The 18,625-nt window shown below is 32.1% G+C and overlaps 1 protein-coding gene across 4 annotated transcripts in view; it reads right to left on the bottom strand.

Moving 5' to 3' along the window:
• LOC131666605 (excitatory amino acid transporter) overlaps positions 1-17,940 on the bottom strand; it is a 521,775-nt gene extending 503,835 nt beyond the window's left edge. For all 4 annotated transcript variants that reach the window (XM_058939426.1, XM_058939436.1, XM_058939453.1 and 1 more), the window contains exon 1: positions 17,055-17,940. In XM_058939426.1, the coding sequence (XP_058795409.1) occupies positions 17,055-17,229 (175 nt within the window). In that variant the 5' untranslated portion in view covers positions 17,230-17,940. The remainder of the gene's footprint in view (positions 1-17,054) is intronic.
• Positions 17,941-18,625: the final 685 nt, after the last annotated feature.

The following is an 18,625-nucleotide window of genomic DNA, read 5'->3' as shown; positions in this document are numbered from 1 at the left end:
GTATAAATAATCAAATTAATAAATTATACATGAATCAATCAAAATTTTAATTTTGTAATGTTGAAAATATTATGTTCACGTCGATGACAAGACTATTCTATTTAAAAGTGTAGTAGATTCAAATTTGTGAATATAGTCTGTTTATCAACACAAATACTAATCTGATTTCGTGCCTATTTTAACAATAGTAAAAATGCTAACGTACAAAAAGTCTCAAAAGAAGAAAAACTGATACTGGATTCAGAAAAACTGAACTGATTCACTCGAAAGAGAAAAAATGATACAAATCCAGATGTACAACCACCTCAAAGTAAAAAAAATACTAAAAATAGTACGAAAAGAAACTGAAAACTTAGAGACTGAATATTGTTAAACTGGTTCTTCTATTTGAATAGAGAATATTTATTATAGTTTGTTATCGTTCTATGTTCGTCGCAACTTCTTGATATACGAAAAGTGATAAAAATATTGTTGGTATCTTATCTTTTATTATGTATTTTCATTTAAGAATCATTTCCAAAATTATTGCTAATGAGTAGTGCGCGCGCGCGTGTGTGTGTGCGTTTTTTTTCTATAAAAACGTGTGTGCTCCAAAAATTGGCCTTTTGTACTTTTTTTGACGAAAAATCAAAAGTTTCTGGGATTTTCTTATATATAGGACAACTACATAATTCAATTTCTAAACGATACGTTTTTTGCATGTAAAATAAGACATTAATTAATGTTTTTCGTTCTTTTCATATTTCAAATTTCATTAAAATTAAAATAGTACTGTATTTTCCACAACAGTTTTATCAGTATACCTAAATAACTTTTATTTGATAGTAATGCAAACAATCACACAATATACGCTTTCAATCATAATGACCTATAGAGTGGTGTATATTTTTCTCATTTTGTAATTTTAATGTAATATAATGGGCATACTGAAATGTAATAGAAATTAACGATTATTAAAATTTTTATGAAGAAAAATGAAAATTCTAAGTGTTTATATACAATTTCAATATTTGATCAATCTGCTAAACCAGTGTATCTGGTTATGATCATATGTAATTCCCTTTCTTTTATTTGGGTTTCATAACACAGCCCGTGAAACTTGCTCATTAGATGAGACTAGTTATTTCCGGTAGATTTTAGGTCGATAAATTCAAATCTAACTTTAGAACTACTCTATTACATCAAGTTTTGTAAATATCCTAACCTCAAAGTGCAAAAAATGCTGTATTTTTCTGTTTTTGAGGTACAATGACATCTTGAAAAACTTTTTTTTTGGAAAACTGAGTACGCTATCTTAAAGGAGCATTCTTATCCTCTAAAACCTTTTTCCTAAGTTTGGAATATCTTTTTTTTCTGTCCAAGATATCGTCATTTAAAGTTTACTGTTATAGCAAATTCGTTAAAACCTAAAAATAGAGTGAGTCATTTATAAAATCGATGTAACGTATTTTATTGTCATTTGGAACACCGAATCGATACTCATTATCAAAACTGCACCATGACCTCAGAATACCCTATTACGGACCCCCATAAGTCGTTTTTTCTACAGATATATAAAGCTAGTGTGCATGATTTAAATAGTATTTTTTATAGGACAAAACTTTACTGGACACTTTTAAATATCTAACTTATATCCACGTATACCGTAGGCATTTGTGCAGATGTCGATTCAACGATGATGACTTAAAAACCTAAAGCGGTGCAAGATACTCTTACAACCCAATTTTCTTGACCCACGAACCCGGTAACCTGCTGGTTTTCAATCTGCAACCCTCTCAACCCAATTTCCTCAACCTTCGAGTCCGGTAACCTGCTGGTTTTCAACTCCCGACCCTCACGATAAGAAGAATACATTAACGAAGTTTTGCCTGTCGGAAAAAATTACAACCCATACAAAGGGAGTGAAAATACAGTACGACTGAAAAAAATTGTACTTAAATTTAACTACATTGTTTTTCAACAAAAAATTTTACATAATTTAATTCGGTAATGTTCATAGTGATGATAAGAAACCATTTACCAAATTTGTCGTTTGAAAAACTTTACGATCTTATATATTGAAAATAAAATTCTAATTGAACAATAGCAACTTTACTACTTTATGAAACGAACATAAATAAGAAGTAAAAATAAGTAAATAAAAATAAATAAGAAAAAAAATGAAAAATAAATAAATATAATTAGTAAGAAAGAGAAAAACAGAATCAATAAATAAACGCTTCAGAAAACAAAAACAATTTACTTTATCTTTGCAATGAGTTTTCGACATTTTGAATACTTATCCGTTAGCCTGCCGCTCAAACATGATCTCTAACACGGATAGTAATTTTTGCACTGCTAGTATCAAGTCAGAACTATATCGTTCGACTGCATCCCTTGAACTCTCCAGTGAAGTAGAGAAAACTCTGCTTTTCCACTAGACAAAGATGGTAGCCACCTAGTGGATGAAAGGTGAACTTGTTAGAATAGCGCCTACCTCGAAGTTACCGGGCTCGTGAGTCAAGGAAATTGGGTTGTAAAAGTTCTCTTGCACCGCTTTAGGTTTAAGTCATCATCGTTGAATCGACATCTGCACAAATGCCTACGGTATCAGTGGATATAGGTTAAATATTGAAAGGTATCCAGTAATGCTTTGTCCTGTAAAAAATACTATTTCAATCATCCACACTAGCTTTATATCTGTAGAAAAGGTCCTTAATAGGGTTTTTCGAATTTTTAGGCTAGGTTATCAGGGGTAACCTGAGGTCATGGTGTAGTTTCGATAATGAGTATCGATTCGATGTTCCAAATGACAATAAAACACATTACATCGATTATTTAAAACACTTACTCTATTTTCAGGTATCAACGAAATTGCTATAACAGTAAACTTCAAATGACGATATCTTGGACAGAAAAAAGATATTCCAAACTTAGAAAAAGGGTTTTAGAGGGTAACAGTGTTCCTTTAAGATAGCGTACTCAGTTTTCCAAAAAAAAAGTTATTCAGGATGTTATTGTACCTCAAAAACAGAGAAATACAGCATTTTTTGCACTTCGAGGTTAGGATATTTACAAAACTTGATGTAATAGAGTAGTTCTAAGGTAAGATTTGAATTCAACGACCTAAAATCTACCGGAAATAACTAGTCTCATCTAACGAGCAAGTTTCACTTCGGGATGTGTTATTCAAACCAAAAGCCAAACGAACATCTAAAACCAAAACAAGAGCAAATTTAAAACATAAAAAAAAATAAATTTGTTGACTGCTTCAACAAATCTAAATGTCAAATTCAAACTTATACAATAATTAACTATTTTTATTCAATACCTTTACAATTAATAAATTCATTTAATTTGAACTAAAATGGCTAGAAGACATAAAACTCACTTCAGATGAAAAAACAATTTATCAAGCACAAAGGTATTTCAGAAATGCCAAATGTCAACGAATTAGGCGTCAAGCTGCACATAATTTTATAAATAACGAATACCGAAATGCTCCAGTAAAGCAAGACTACTTAAGAAAAATGGATATTTTATGTAAATATTGTAAAGTAAAACACTTTGAATCAGAAAAAGTTGAAAAGAAAGGTTTATCTTTTAATGATTACACAGTCACACAAAAAAAAAAAAGTGGCAAAACCCACAGACCAAACCATGCAGACTTTATGTTTTTGGGGTCGCTGAGTCCGAATCCGGGGTCAGTTTTGCCCCACCACGTCACAGTCAAGGGCAAATGAAGGTTAAATTTGCAAAAATGGAGAAAATCAATTTTCTCCAGTCTATATATACGTTTTTGGGGTCGCTGAATTCAAATCTGGGGTTACTTTTGTCACACCACCTTGGTAGTGTAGTATTCATCAAAAACAAACAGAAAGTCATGCCATCTAATTTTTTCTGCTATACCTTACGCGTTTCTCATCGAATGAACGGTGCAAAGGTTTTCTTTTACGTTTTTTTGCCGTTTTACAATCTCTTTTCAACATCCAACAGTAGTCAGCCAACATGCATGTATCCCATCTTCCTTGATAACGCTTTTCCATCACTTTCACATCTTGATGGAAACGTTCACCTTGTTCTTCACTATAATCACCACAGTTTTCAGGGAAACTATCCAAATGATTGTGTAGAAAATGTAATTTGTAATTCATGAGACAACCCATCACCCTAAAGCTCTCCACCATTTGAGATACAATTTCTTTGTAATTGGGGCTTCTACGATTACCCAAAAAGTTTACGGTAACGTCCTTCAAGCTAAGCCATGCAGTTTGTTCGATGCTGGTCATGGAACTAATAAACTTATCATCAGCCATCATTTTTCTAATCTCTGGACCATCAAAGATACCTTCTTTTAATTTCGCATCCGATTTACTTGGAAATTTGCTTTCCAAGTACTTGAAGCTCTGAGCATCTTTATCTAAAGCCTTGACGAATTGTTTCATGATACCAAGTTTTATGTGCAATGGTGGAATTAGAACTTTTTTAGGGTCAACCAATGGGGTAGCTTTAACGTTGTGTTCTCCAACAGTTAGAGATTTTCTCTCAGGCCATTTATGATCAGTTTGCTCGATCTCCACTATCCCATAAGCACAAGAAACATGGCGTCTTCGTAAAACCAGACTGCTGTCCTAACAATATTCCTGAAACTTTCAAATCACCACAAATACGCCATTGATCCTTGTCATATTTAATTTTTTGCAGTATAATTTTGAGATTACCATATGTTTCCTTCATTGTGATGGAGTGCGCTATAGGAACTGAGGCATAATAGTTGCTATTGTGCAGTAATACAGCTTTCAAACTTCTGTTTGATGAATCTATGAACAATCTCCATTCTTCGTCTTTATACACATTAGGTTTAATTTCATTCATTAAACCTTTTACGTCTTTACAATATACTATTTTATCACCATCACGATTCATTTCTTCGAAGTATGGTTCGAAACTTTTGCTTCTTTTTCTGTAAAAAGATACTCTAGTAGAACTTGCTAACTGATTCATATCTTTCAAACTAGGCTCTCTAACAAGGTCGTTTAGTTTACCTTGAGTTCATAACTTTATGTTATTTTTTTTTGATCCGCCGGAAGGAAAACATTGTCATCGTCATCATCGTCTTCTTTAGTTTCTCCATCGTTATCACTTTCGTAGAATTCAACCTTGAATCATCATCCGAGTCATCACTTCTATCCTCATCATTGCCGCCACTTACTTCGGCGTTATGTTCTCAACAATTTCAGATACTTCATAATTTGGGCTTCTGCTACCCCCCAAAAAGTTAAAAATCATATTTATTTCTTTCATATTTGTGAAATCGTACGTTCAACAATTTCCTAAATGCATTAGAGTTTTCTGTATCATGAGTAGAGAACTTTTTAGAAAACCAGCATGTATTTGCTAATTGTATAAATGTATGGTGACATGAATGAGAAGAATTCAAATATGAATTTTTCCTTCAAAGTTGCCTTAACCTGCTGCCTCGACAAAAACTGTGACGGTGACACTGCCCTAAATAGGGATGTGTGGGATGATCCGCTCATTAGTTTGTCAAGATAACGATGCCAGTGGAAGCGCACTGCCTTGCAGGGGGGCGTTAGGGTGTGAGGATGAAGCTGTAGTGTGTCTGACGACGAGTTGACACTGTCCTCGTCAAAGTCGGAAAGCTCTTATACTTAGCCCCGGAGAGGTATAAAAGTTATCACCTCCGGGACAGCGGACTCACCTGCGATCGGACCAAGATCCCTAACGTGCGGGGTTATACTGTCAATCATGGAACATTTACCTTCTACTTCTCGTCATAATTGCAAAAAAAATCGTGATCTTTTTTGTTTCGTCTGTGGAGTATATACTCCTAAAAAATTTCGTCGTGATTTTAATGAACGCCTCAGAAAAATTCACAAATCATGTTTTCAATTAGAGACGGATGATATTATAAAAGAGTGGACTCCAGGTAGCATCTGCGAACGATGTCGTAAAATGCTTTGTAAATGGAAAAAGACAAAAAAACGTGATGATGTCATATTTATTAGCCCAATGGAATGGTATCAACCAGATGGAAGCGAAGATTGCTACTTCTGCAATACTGAAGTTTCAGGATTGAATAGTAAATCAAAAACAAAAGTGAATTACGCTAAAGTCACTTCTGTAAAAAAAGCTGTTGAAAAATCGAGTACCAATGAAGAGCTTTATGTGCTTGAGAAGTTATCCATTGAATCGGATACGAATGATGGAGATCATAATGACGAAGATTGTGACGACATAAGTGATGACAATAATGGCAATGCTACCAATGATGTAGGTGATGATTTGGAAGATGAATCCTATGAAAGTGATATTGATGGAAAAACTGATGATGATGATGAAGATGATGATTTTCCTTCCAGCGGGCCAGAAAGACAAAAGCTTAAAGTTATGGTCTCAAGATAAACTGAACGACCTAGTTAGAGAGCTTAACTTACCTAAAGATGGAGCAGAACATTTAGCTTCAGCTTTAAAAGGCATGAATCAGTTGGCAAAATCTACTGAAGTATCTTTTTACAGAACAAGAAGCAAAAGTTTCGAACCATACTTCGAAGAAATGAATCGTGATGGTGATAAAATAGTATATTGTAAAGACGTAAAAGGTTTAATGAATGAAATTAAACCTAATGTGTATAAAGACGAAGAATGGAGATTGTTCATAGATTCATCAAACAGAAGTTTGAAAGCTGTATTACTGCACAATAGCAACTATTATGCCTCAGTTCCTATAGCGCACTCCATCACAATGAAGGAAACATATGGTAATCTCAAAATTATACTGCAAAAAATTAAATATGACAAGGATCAATGGCGTATTTGTGGTGATTTGAAAGTTTCAGGAATATTGTTAGGACAGCAGTCTGGTTTTACGAAGACGCCATGTTTCTTGTGCTTATGGGATAGTGGAGATCGAGCAAACTGATCATAAATGGCCTGAGAGAAAATCTCTAACTGTTGGAGAACACAACGTTAAAGCTACCCCATTGGTTGACCCTAAAAAAGTTCTAATTCCACCATTGCACATAAAACTTGGTATCATGAAACAATTCGTCAAGGCTTTAGATAAAGATGCTCAGAGCTTCAAGTACTTGGAAAGCAAATTTCCAAGTAAATCGGATGCGAAATTAAAAGAAGGTATCTTTGATGGTCCAGAGATTAGAAAAATGATGGCTGATGATAAGTTTATTAGTTCCATGACCAGCATCGAACAAACTGCATGGCTTAGCTTGAAGGACGTTACCGTAAACTTTTTGGGTAATCGTAGAAGCCCCAATTACAAAGAAATTGTATCTCAAATGGTGGAGAGCTTTAGGGTGATGGGTTGTCTCATGAATTACAAATTACATTTTCTACACAATCATTTGGATAGTTTCCCTGAAAACTGTGGTGATTATAGTGAAGAACAAGGTGAACGTTTCCATCAAGATGTGAAAGTGATGGAAAAGCGTTATCAAGGAAGATGGGATACATGCATGTTGGCTGACTACTGTTGGATGTTGAAAAGAGATTGTAAAACGGCAAAAAAACGTAAAAGAAAACCTTTGTACCGTTCATTCGATGAGAAACGCGTAAGGTATAGCAGAAAAAATTAGATGGCATGACTTTCTGTTTGTTTTTGATGAATACTACACTACCAAGGTGGTGTGACAAAAGTAACCCCAGATTTGAATTCAGCGACCCCAAAAACGTATATATAGACTGGAGAAAATTGATTTTCTCCATTTTTGCAAATTTAACCTTCATTTGCCCTTGACCTCGCGGGGGTGGGACAAAAGTCACCCCAGATTTGAATTCAGCGACCCTAAAAACGTATATATAGACTGGAGAAAATTGATTTTCTCCATTTTTGCAAATTTGACCTTCATTTGCCCTTGACTGTGACGTGGTGGGGCAAAACTGACCCCGGATTCGGACTCAGCGACCCCAAAAACATAAAGTCTGCATGGTCTGGTCTGTGGGTTTTGCCACTTTTTTTTTGTGTGTGGCTGTGTTAGTGTTCCCATATAGCTTTAGACGAGACACCAGATTTTCCTAAAGAACTTTCATCTTTATTTAATGGAACTCACTCAAAATCAAATAATTTTTTTTTAAAACATCCATTATTACAATAATTCACTTCCATTTACCTCTTTCAACACTAATTTAGTTAACTGTCAATCGCCCGGCCTGTTACATACTGTTTCAAAATTTACAGAGAAATATATTATAAAATTAACACAGCTTTATATTTTTACGAAAATTAAAACCCTACATATGGACAACTCTTTTTTGTCGATCAAAAAAAAGCTCTTACTAGACTAACTCAAAATCCTCATCTTGAACATACGTAGAATACTTCAATGATGGATAAAATAATATGAGAGAATAATATTTTTGCACAGTCTTATGTAATGATAAAGCAAGAAATAAACCAATAGAAATTACTGATGAATCTCGGGAATAAGCCTGAAATGTAATTATTATTTTCCTTGAAACCAGAAACTGATAGGAAAAGGTTCAATTTTCAGCGAACAAATAAGGTAACTGCTATTTTTTCAACAGTTGATAGTGAAATCCCAGAGTCATATAACTATTCAAAATAAGAATAAAGAAGTGTTACAATACATCAGTACTATGGATCCAAATGTGGAACCATGGACATATCCATATCCTTATGGGTCACGAGGGTGGCACAGAAATTTAGAGCATATCAAGATAAATAAAGGTGATCCAACTACATGAGTGACATGCATGTCCTATACTAAATATAAAATTGTAAGACCAGATGAATTTAATCTTATATTGTTTGGTCGACGATTATTTCAGCAATGGGTTGTGGACTCATGTTAAAATTAAAAAAGACAGGATTCAGTGGTGCAAAGATCATCAAAAACAGATAAAAGCAGATACATATCAAGAATTGTATGACTACTTGCAAAACTCAGCTAATGATATTGAAAGTCAAGTAGGAAAAACTGTAATTTTACCATCAACTTTTTTAAGTTCCTCTCGCTATATAAAACAAAATTATCAGAATACAATGGCTTTAATAAGTAAAACTGGTAAACCATACATTTTTCTTACAATGACTTCTAATCCTAGATGGAAAGAAATTCAAGAAAATCTTCTACCTGTCCAACAGGCATGTGATATACCTGATATTGTAGCTAGTGTATTTCATTTAAATAAAATCCTTTACTTGACCTAGTCATAAAAAAAATTTTTAGGGAAGTAGCATCTCATGTATTGTAGAATTTTAAAAGCGTGGTCTACCACATATGCATTTATTGATAACTTTAAAACATCCTTATAAAATAACCACACTTGAAATTGATAACAAATTTATATCAGCTAAACTTCCTGATAAAGAACTTCATCCTATTTTATACGATATCGTCGTAAAAAACATAACTTATGGACCGAGCGGTGACTGATGTATGGTAGATAATAAATGTTCAAAAAAATTTCCAAAAGAGTTTCAAATTGAAACCACTAACGAAACCAGTTATCCTCATTATCGAAGGAGAAACAATGGTGTTACTCATGAACTACCAAATGGTTATGTTGTTGATAATCTGTAGATTATGCCATATTGTAGTGAATTGTTAGAAATGTTTGACAGTCACATAACTGTGGAAATTATTTCAAGTGTTCTAGCTGTCAAATATTTGTATAAATATATGTATAAGGAACGCAGCTACTGTAACTATTGGAACTGAGACTGCATCTGGAAATTATAACTATGATGAAGTTAATCATTTCACATAAACTCGATATGTTGAATCCGTTAAAGCATGCTATCGAATTTTGAGTAAAGTATTACAAAATAAAAGTCACACAGTAGAATAATTAGCGGTTCATTTACCAAACCGACAGTCCGTTATATTTTCCATCGACGCACATGACTAACAAATCTTAATCAAGCAAGTAGTAAATTACTTGATTATTTTAAATTAAATATTAAAAATGAAAATCCACGCCAGTATTTGTACAGCAATATTCCATCTTTCTTTACTTATGAAAAAAAAATTAATGGTATCACAGTAACGAAATGGGCAACATGTAAGCAACAGTTTAACTGCTTCGGACGGATGTTTCCTGTCAGCCCTACATAGAAAGAGTTATTCCACTTACAATTATTATTGTTGCATGTGAGAGAAGCTACAAGATTTGATTAATTAAAAACAGTTAGAGGCATTCTGCAACCTTCGTTTACAGCAGTTTGTCTAGAACTAGGACTAATAGAAGATGATCAAGAATGGGCTAAAGCGATGGAGGAAGCAACAATATGGATGATGCCAAGTAGACTTCGACAATTATTCGTTCACATTTTAATATATTTCCAATCAATATACTTGCAGAATTATTTGATAAATTCCAAGATGCATTATCTGAAGATTTTTCACGGAAACATGATATTGATATAAGTCATCAATTGGCATACGCTGACAAATAAATTGTTGAATCATGAAGGCAAAAGCTTGTCTGATTTCTCTTTTATGGATCAAACAGTTACTCACTTAATACTTGAAAACATGGATCAATTGTTACAAATAGACTTTGCAGAAATTAATGAACAACAATATAAACTATTAAATAAGCAGTAAAAAGAAATTTTTGATGTTGTTTTAGATAGAGCAAGAGTTCTAATCATCTTTTGAATAATTGTACATATATTGATGGCCTATGAGACTCCGAAAAAACTTTTATTTGTACAACTATTTACAACTTATTGTGCTCAAAAAGTATTAAAGTATCTTCAATGGCTTTCACTGGCATTGCGGCATTATTACTTCTAAAAGGAAAAACAGTGCACAAAATATTCGGTCTCCCTGTTCCTACGTATAGTGATTCATCGTGAAGTATTACAGCACAATCTAAAAAAGGTCTTCTACTAAAAGAAACAAAAGTTTTTATTTAAGATGAAGCGCTCCGACGATGTGCATTGGAAATAGTAAACAGAACGTTACAAAATATTATGAACAATGATTTACCTTTTGATGGTAAAATTATGGTTTTAGGTGGCAGTTTTCGAGAATTTCTTCTAATCAAAATTAATGGAACACGAACTGAGACGTTGAATCTTTCTATTGAATACAGTGAATTATGGAAACATTTCATCAAATACAATCTTATCACGAATATGAGAGTCTTACCCAATGAAGTTAATTTTACAAAATTTTTATTATTAATTGGTGACGGAACTATGAATGACCAACATGACAATTTCATTTTACCTGGACATTCTATTCTTAATATGAATGTTGACGTTGTACGCAGTGTACTTAGTAAATTAATCACAGAAAAGAAATGTGATGCAATAAGTAGGTGTGCTATTTGATCTGCACGAAATATTTATGTCGATTAATTAAACAAATTAGTTACTGATTTACTGGGCATAACTAAAGAACATATTTATACTGCAATAGAGAGTAACAATAATTGTGACAATGGTGAATTTAACAAAGTACTTTTACCGGAATACTTAAATTCTTTAAATCCTTTCAATTTGCCTCCATATGAATTGCGATTAAGGAAAAGCTGCATTGTAGTACTTATTAGAAATATAAGTATTCATGGAGGGTTATGCAATGGTACACGTTTACGCGAATTGGATTTTTTTAACCATTTATTAAAATGCCAAGTCTTAACGGGGAAAAAATTCAATAATATTGTATTTTTAAATCGTATTTCATTAATTTGCACAAATAAGTATACATTTATATTTAAAAGACGTCAATTTCCAGTCAAATTAATATTTACAATGACAATAAATAAAGCTTAAGGTCAAACGTTTGATGATATTGCTATTGATCTTTGTAGAGATATTTTTAATCATGGTCAATTGTATGTTGCCATGTGTAAAGTACGCTCTTAGGATACGCTTAAAATTTACCTTGGGAATCACCAATGGAATGGTTTCAAAATTAAGAATTACGTTTACAAAGAGCTTTATTTATAAAAATAAACTTTCCCTTCACATTACCATAACAATTCCCCCGCTATACATATACTTGTCCAATGTTATATTGCACCCTAAAAGTTAATGAAGTTAAGACGGACGTAGCACGCTATATGATTCTAGTACTAGAAAAAAATGTACTAGATTTGGAAGTAAATGCGTGTTATTGATTGTGATGTACTATAATGACTATGAAAATAATAATCTTCTTGGATCACGCATAAAGGCTTAGCAGAAACCGAAGCGGTTTACATGAACATATCATATTTGCCAGAAAATTATCAATTCAAATTAGATAATATTTTCGTATTTTGTTTATTCAATTCACTAGATAGACAAGAATTTGGAAACAAAAAATTTTTTTTCTAGTAATTAAAGAATTAAATTTCTTACAAGAGAAAGGAATAATTTTAAGCCTTTCAAATGGCAAAGTATAAATTTATTTTGAGTTAGATTTCTCTTTCAAAATAGTTTGCTTCTGTGCTAAAAGAGTACTCACATCACATTATCACTTAGTCTATATTCAGTAAAAATGTATAATGTACATTATTATTATTACAGGTGCTGTTTATTCTGGTGCTGGAAAGACAGCTTTAGATAAAATTCTTGCTTGTGCAAATGTTCCACCAATTTCAAATACACTATACAAAAAGTATGAAAAGTTGATTGGGGATCTGATAGAGAAAGAAGCGAAAGCAAGCTGTAAGCGAGCAGCAATGGAAGAAAGGGAGTTAGTTATAGAGAATATTGAAAAGTTATCCAAAGAATTGTAAGCTTTCTCGCTGTCATACACATTTGAGTAGTTAATTGTATTGTACGAGTAATTATTACAATGATTGAGATTTCACAGTATTGTACAACTTCCACAGTATTGGTCAACGAACAACTTCATTCTAATTTATCTATTTGTTATCTATATTTTTTTTACATTGTTGAGTCTTGATGACTATTTCTGGATCAATTTTTTTACACACATTTATATTATTAGTTTGATTATACATAATGTTATTGTATAATACATAATGTTATTATATAATTTTTTTTTTTCATTTCAAAATTCTTTTGTGTTTGAATGTATACATTTTTTTTGCAAGTGATTTATATATTTTTTACTCTTTTTCTGGATCAAGTCGTAGTAAAGATGATTTTTTTTTCAAGGACCTTGCGTGTTTAGCCAACGTCATTCTTGTAATATGCGACACTTGATAAATTATGATAAATTATCTTATGAAAATGATTATTTCAATGTAAAAGAATGTTTGACATAAGTGGTATTTTTAATTTTTTTCAAACCGCTGTAAATTTGAATGAATAAAATTATACAAACTTCACACATATATATTTATACGAATTTATTTAATTCTTGACTTTTTTTTATGTAATTTATTACTTTTTCAGGCCCAAAAATATAGTTAATGATATTTATCCACACCTCGCTACCCTTCAATCCAGTCATTCCAATGAAAAAACTAATGCAATTTTTGACGTAGCTCTAGGAGAAATAATAAATATAATAGTGTCTTTTGACATGGCTTGGAGTAAGCGCGGGAATGGTCGAAGCTATGATAGCCTGAACGGTTATAGTACTATAATTGGATTTTTGAGCGGAAAAATTTTGGATTATACTACTAGGAATCGCAAATGTAAAAAATGTGATATGGGACACGATAAAAGCGATCACGACTGTCGCAAAAATTTCCAAGGAAGCGCGAAGGCTACGGAAGCAAATGCTGGCGTACAATTAATTAATCATAGCGAAATTTTGAATGAAAGTAAATCGCAAGTACGAGTCATAGTTGGCGATGAGGATAGCTCAATGATTGCAGCTGTACGCAGAGATAATCCTGTGATCACTTTTCATAAACTAGCTGACAAAAACCATTTATTGAAAAATAATATAATATGCGTTCATTGCATAAAGAAATGAATAAAAAAGGAGTTATAGCGCATATTAAAAAATGCTTTGCATACGCTGTTGCCCAAAATAAAGGCGATTGTGAAAGATTATGTAAGGAACTGAAAAGATTACCAGACCATTTCTATGGATGCCACGAAAACTGTGGATTCTGGTGTAAATATAAAGATAAACACACACTAACACTAATAAACAATGAATTGTATGACAAACTAGTACAATTGCTCAATAAATATGCAGCAAATGCTGCTAAATTTTCTGTTGCCGCTTCAAGTCAAACAAACGAAAGCTTTAACAATGTCGTTGCCCATAAGGCTCATAAAAATCAATGCCTGAGTACGACTGCAACTTGTGATGTTCGAGTCGGAGATAGTGTATGCACATGGAATGATGGCGAAAAAGCCATTCTGAATTTTCGCACTAGATTGGGTTTTGAAGAACAGTGTTTCAGTGCCCTGCATGCTGAAGGCGCCGATCGTAAACGATTGAAAAGAAAGCTTGCGGATTCGTCTCATGCTAAAAAGTTATGTAAAATTTAATTGAAATAAAATAGAGAAGCATTGAGGCAAAATCAAGAAAAGACAGAAGGTATCACATACCAAAGCTACTGTGGTTTCAATTCGCAAATCGACATGCCTGTTGAACAAGAATGCGTGGTTGATAGAAAAGTGAAACTTGTATTCTTCGACTTGGAAACAACTGGGCTTGATAAAGATGCAGACATAGTTCAAATTGCGGCAAAATGTGGAAAGTTTGAATTCGATTCTTACGTTGGCCCGACAAAAGATATTTCACGACATGCTACGAAAGCGACTGGCTTGTGTAACACGGATGCTCTGTCTCCGTGGAGATCCAGTTGAAAAATTGACACTTCAAGAAACTCTAGTCGCCTTTAAACAATTTTTGGAATCATTATCAGCATCTAAAAAATGTTTACTAGTAGCTCACAATGCCACATTTGATACGCGAATTTTCATTCGACAAGTGATGACTCAGAACATGCTTCGAGAGTTCGATAGAATTGCTGGATTTTCTGACACATTAACAGTGTTCAAAAAGAAACTTAAAGATAGAAAAGGTCATAAGCAGTTCAACTTAGAATGTTTAGCAACAAAATTTTTAAATACTAAAGATTTGCAAGATTTTCACAATGCACTTGGTGATGTCAGGGTTCTAAACAAACTTGTTGATATTTTAAAATGTAGACAACTTCTTATTGATACGAAAAAATCTTATATAAATTGCTGTCAAGGAATACTTGAGCAAAATCAGATTAACGTGAAATTAACATATTTGACTGAGCTGAAGAACGTTATATCTCAAACATTTTTGAAAAAATTAGCTAAGCACAGCATTACATATCAACAGATACAAGACGTTTACAAAAAAGAAGGAGCACAAGGAATTACTAGTATGTTCAGCGAAAAAATTGATGGCAAAATAAAATTAACCAAAGATACGAAGGTATTAGATAAAGTAGTTGAGTTTTTGAAGACTAAACAAAAGAAATAAATATATATTTATTATATGATAATATTTAATGTTAGTCTATTATTAGATAGGTAAAAAATCAAAGTTTAAAAATTTTATTTTCAATGTTTGAATAAATAACATAAATTTATTACGATCATAATTATTTAATAGTTTTTATTTTTCAACCTTCTTGAATTTGTGCATATAAAAAATTTATTTGAGTGAGTCAATTCAATTATTTCTCCAATACTTTTACGTGGAAAAAAAATTGGAGTGTGCTAGTTGGGGGACAATTCAAACATGCAGTTGATGCCAGCTGATGCGGTGTTGCCAAGTCGCCATACTTAGCTCCGTAAGCTGACTGAAAGATTGATCATATTATCAATTTCAAGTCCGTTTAGCATACAAAATAGTGCGGATACCCCCCTTTTTTAACATCGCATTTGATTCCTTATTATCTCTACAAAAGTTTGTTAGTTTTTGTCGAAAACCTAGGTTGTATTGTATATACAGTTGAATAAAACCTTTTGAAAAACAGGGTTTGGCCTATACCTCACGTGTTAAATGTGTGAACTTTGAAGCTAAATTTATAGATTGTTAGGCCGGTTACCTACATTTTTTATTTTACCGTTGGATAGAGCTTCACAAATAGTACTTATTCTCAAAGTTTGAAAAAAATCTAGGTATAAGTGATTTTCTGGTGAACGTCCTTAAGAGATCATGTCTTATTTAATTTTCTTATTATAATTAACTTATTATTTCCTTTTTTTGTTTATTAATTTAGATATAATTCTTTCATCATTAATTAAAATACTAGTGATTTTGTTTGTAAGTTTTATTAATTTATTATTTTCAAGATTCTTTACAGTATTCATTTAGGATTATTTTATCACAGCAATATCTGCGTAAAAATTTCTACTTAAAAGATCAATAGTAGAATTTAATTTGTCAATTTTTAAAAAATTTCATAATTAATTGTTATGACATAATAGCGTATTCAATTCTTTCAGTAAGATATTCAATGCGAGTTTTTTTAAATAATCTCCTTGGTTGTCAATTGTACTATTATGATTAATCTGCTTATTTTTAGTACAAACTGTTTCTTTATCTTTTTAACTACTGCTTTTGTTGAGTTATTAAAATTCTTGCAATTTTATTTATACTATTTTTAGTTATATAGAGTTATAAGTATCATTTAACCTTATACTTTTACGAGTATTTATATTTTTTTAAATAATTAATTTTATGACAATCATATTTAATGTATGGAGTTACAAAATATAGCCGTATAAACACTTTCATTATTCAAAAATGATGCTAATAAATAATTACACTTAATAGTATAACTAAAGTTGAAGTGATTGATTATGTATAATCTTTCAAAAATTTCAAAAATATGTACGTTACATAAAATGACATTTTCGAATCTATAAAAAAATGCCTAAGAAAAAAACGATTCATTCTTACTGAATCATAGCATGATTAATCAATTAAGTTATATCTGTACACCATTGGAATTCTAAGAAATAGCCGACGACTATAACAGACTACTACTAAGGTATGTATAAGTCTCAATAATAGAAGTTTTAGACTAGTTAGAAGAGATAGAAATGAAAAAAAGACATATACTGTAATGTGAGTGCCCTTATAATTTGATAGACATTTACAGAATTATCTCGAATAATTGAAAGAAAATATAAAAGTAATGATCCGTAAAAATCTTACCTAAAATAACACCCAGTACAACACCAGATAAGGTGACCAGGAGAAGAAGGTTTTCGTGCATAAATTTTTTAGTATGGACTGTCATCTTGCGGGGACCCTGCGAGGCCGAGACATCTTGACCATCCATTTTTGCAAAAAGATATTCGGAGAAACGTGAAGACAGTTTGTCTTCCATCTTTTAGAGGGCCAGTTAGATTGAGACGGATCCTGCAGATCCGGCTTCTGTTTCCGACGAAGCTCCGCGTAGCTGACGTACAGCGGGTCTCCGGCTACACAACGAGGACGAGGGTTGGCCGTCTTGAGGGTGTTTCCGAAAATGATTATAAAAGGACAAATATCTACTGTCACCCAGCCGTTTTCCAATAAATCGTAGGATTCAATTCAATATATCCAGCCAATATATCGTTATATCAGATTATTTATTTACTAGTCTTATTTACTCTAATCAATTGTTTCTGAAGTATCACCCGCTAATTTGGCCACTAATTATTCAGTTGATTTTTCACTTTTTTTTTGTTAATTTTTATGCTGTCCTTTATAAAAGATCTTTTGCTTCTTTTCCTTTTTCTTTATTTTTTGCAACCCTTAGCCAAAACTAATCTTCTTTAAATTTCTATATTTATTATTTATTTTTCTATTGTAGTTTATGTCAATTGATTTTTATATGAAAATTTTTAAAGCTTCCACTGAATCAGGTTAGTTTCTCACTTGTTTATTATAAACAATTGATTTTCAAGTATATAAGTATTTATTCTTTCTCTTAGCTTTATAATACATTTAATCATTTAGTTTGTTTATGAAAACTAAAATTTAGTAGTTATAGAAACACGACTAGTTATGAAATAGTTGAGGGCACGATATGTCCTTGACGAAGAGAAAGTCTCGACTATACGTCACCAAATAAGAGTCTAGCAGTAGTCCGTTAGCATTGCCATATCGATCAGCCTATCACAAGGTTTTACCCGTTAGTAAGACAAAGATAGGCAATGAAAATAGGGTAAAGCGAATAGCATGGTAGGTGGATGAAGACCGTCTGACGCCTGCGCTCTGTGATGACTCATCAGAGTTACATATACATTTTACTTTTTGTTGTATCATTTATTAATTCAAATGCTATTAAATACGCGTATGTTAATAAACTACTTATACTTAAATATTTAAGGAGTATGCCATATAATTTTCAGAGATTAAATTTAAAAAAATTTGCTTGATACATGACAATGAAACAACTATCTTAATATTTAATATTTTAATAATAATGTTATAAGTACGTGGTTCACTATTTATGCCTTTTTAATCCGTTGATATAAATTAATTATGCAATAAATTTCAAATTAAGCCATTAACGTCTGAAACGGTAAATTTCCACTTTCTATATTTATTCTCTACGGGTACAGTACGATTCTTGAAAATATGCAATTGTTCAGGTCTAATTACTTTTTTCTTTACTTACAATACAATAAAGTTGATATTTTATAGTTATTCATGACTATATTTTAAGTAATTCTGTACTTTTCTCACACAGGCATCTAAATATTTAAATATTAAGATCAAAGTTTATCATGCTCCCA

Source organism: Phymastichus coffea, unplaced genomic scaffold (assembly GCF_024137745.1).
Source record: "Phymastichus coffea isolate CEN01 unplaced genomic scaffold, Cenicafe_Pcof_1.1 PCOF00004, whole genome shotgun sequence".
NCBI classification, from domain to species: domain Eukaryota; kingdom Metazoa; phylum Arthropoda; class Insecta; order Hymenoptera; family Eulophidae; genus Phymastichus; species Phymastichus coffea.
Note: the sequence above shows the minus strand (reverse complement) of the source record. Positions and strands in the feature narration are given on the sequence as shown.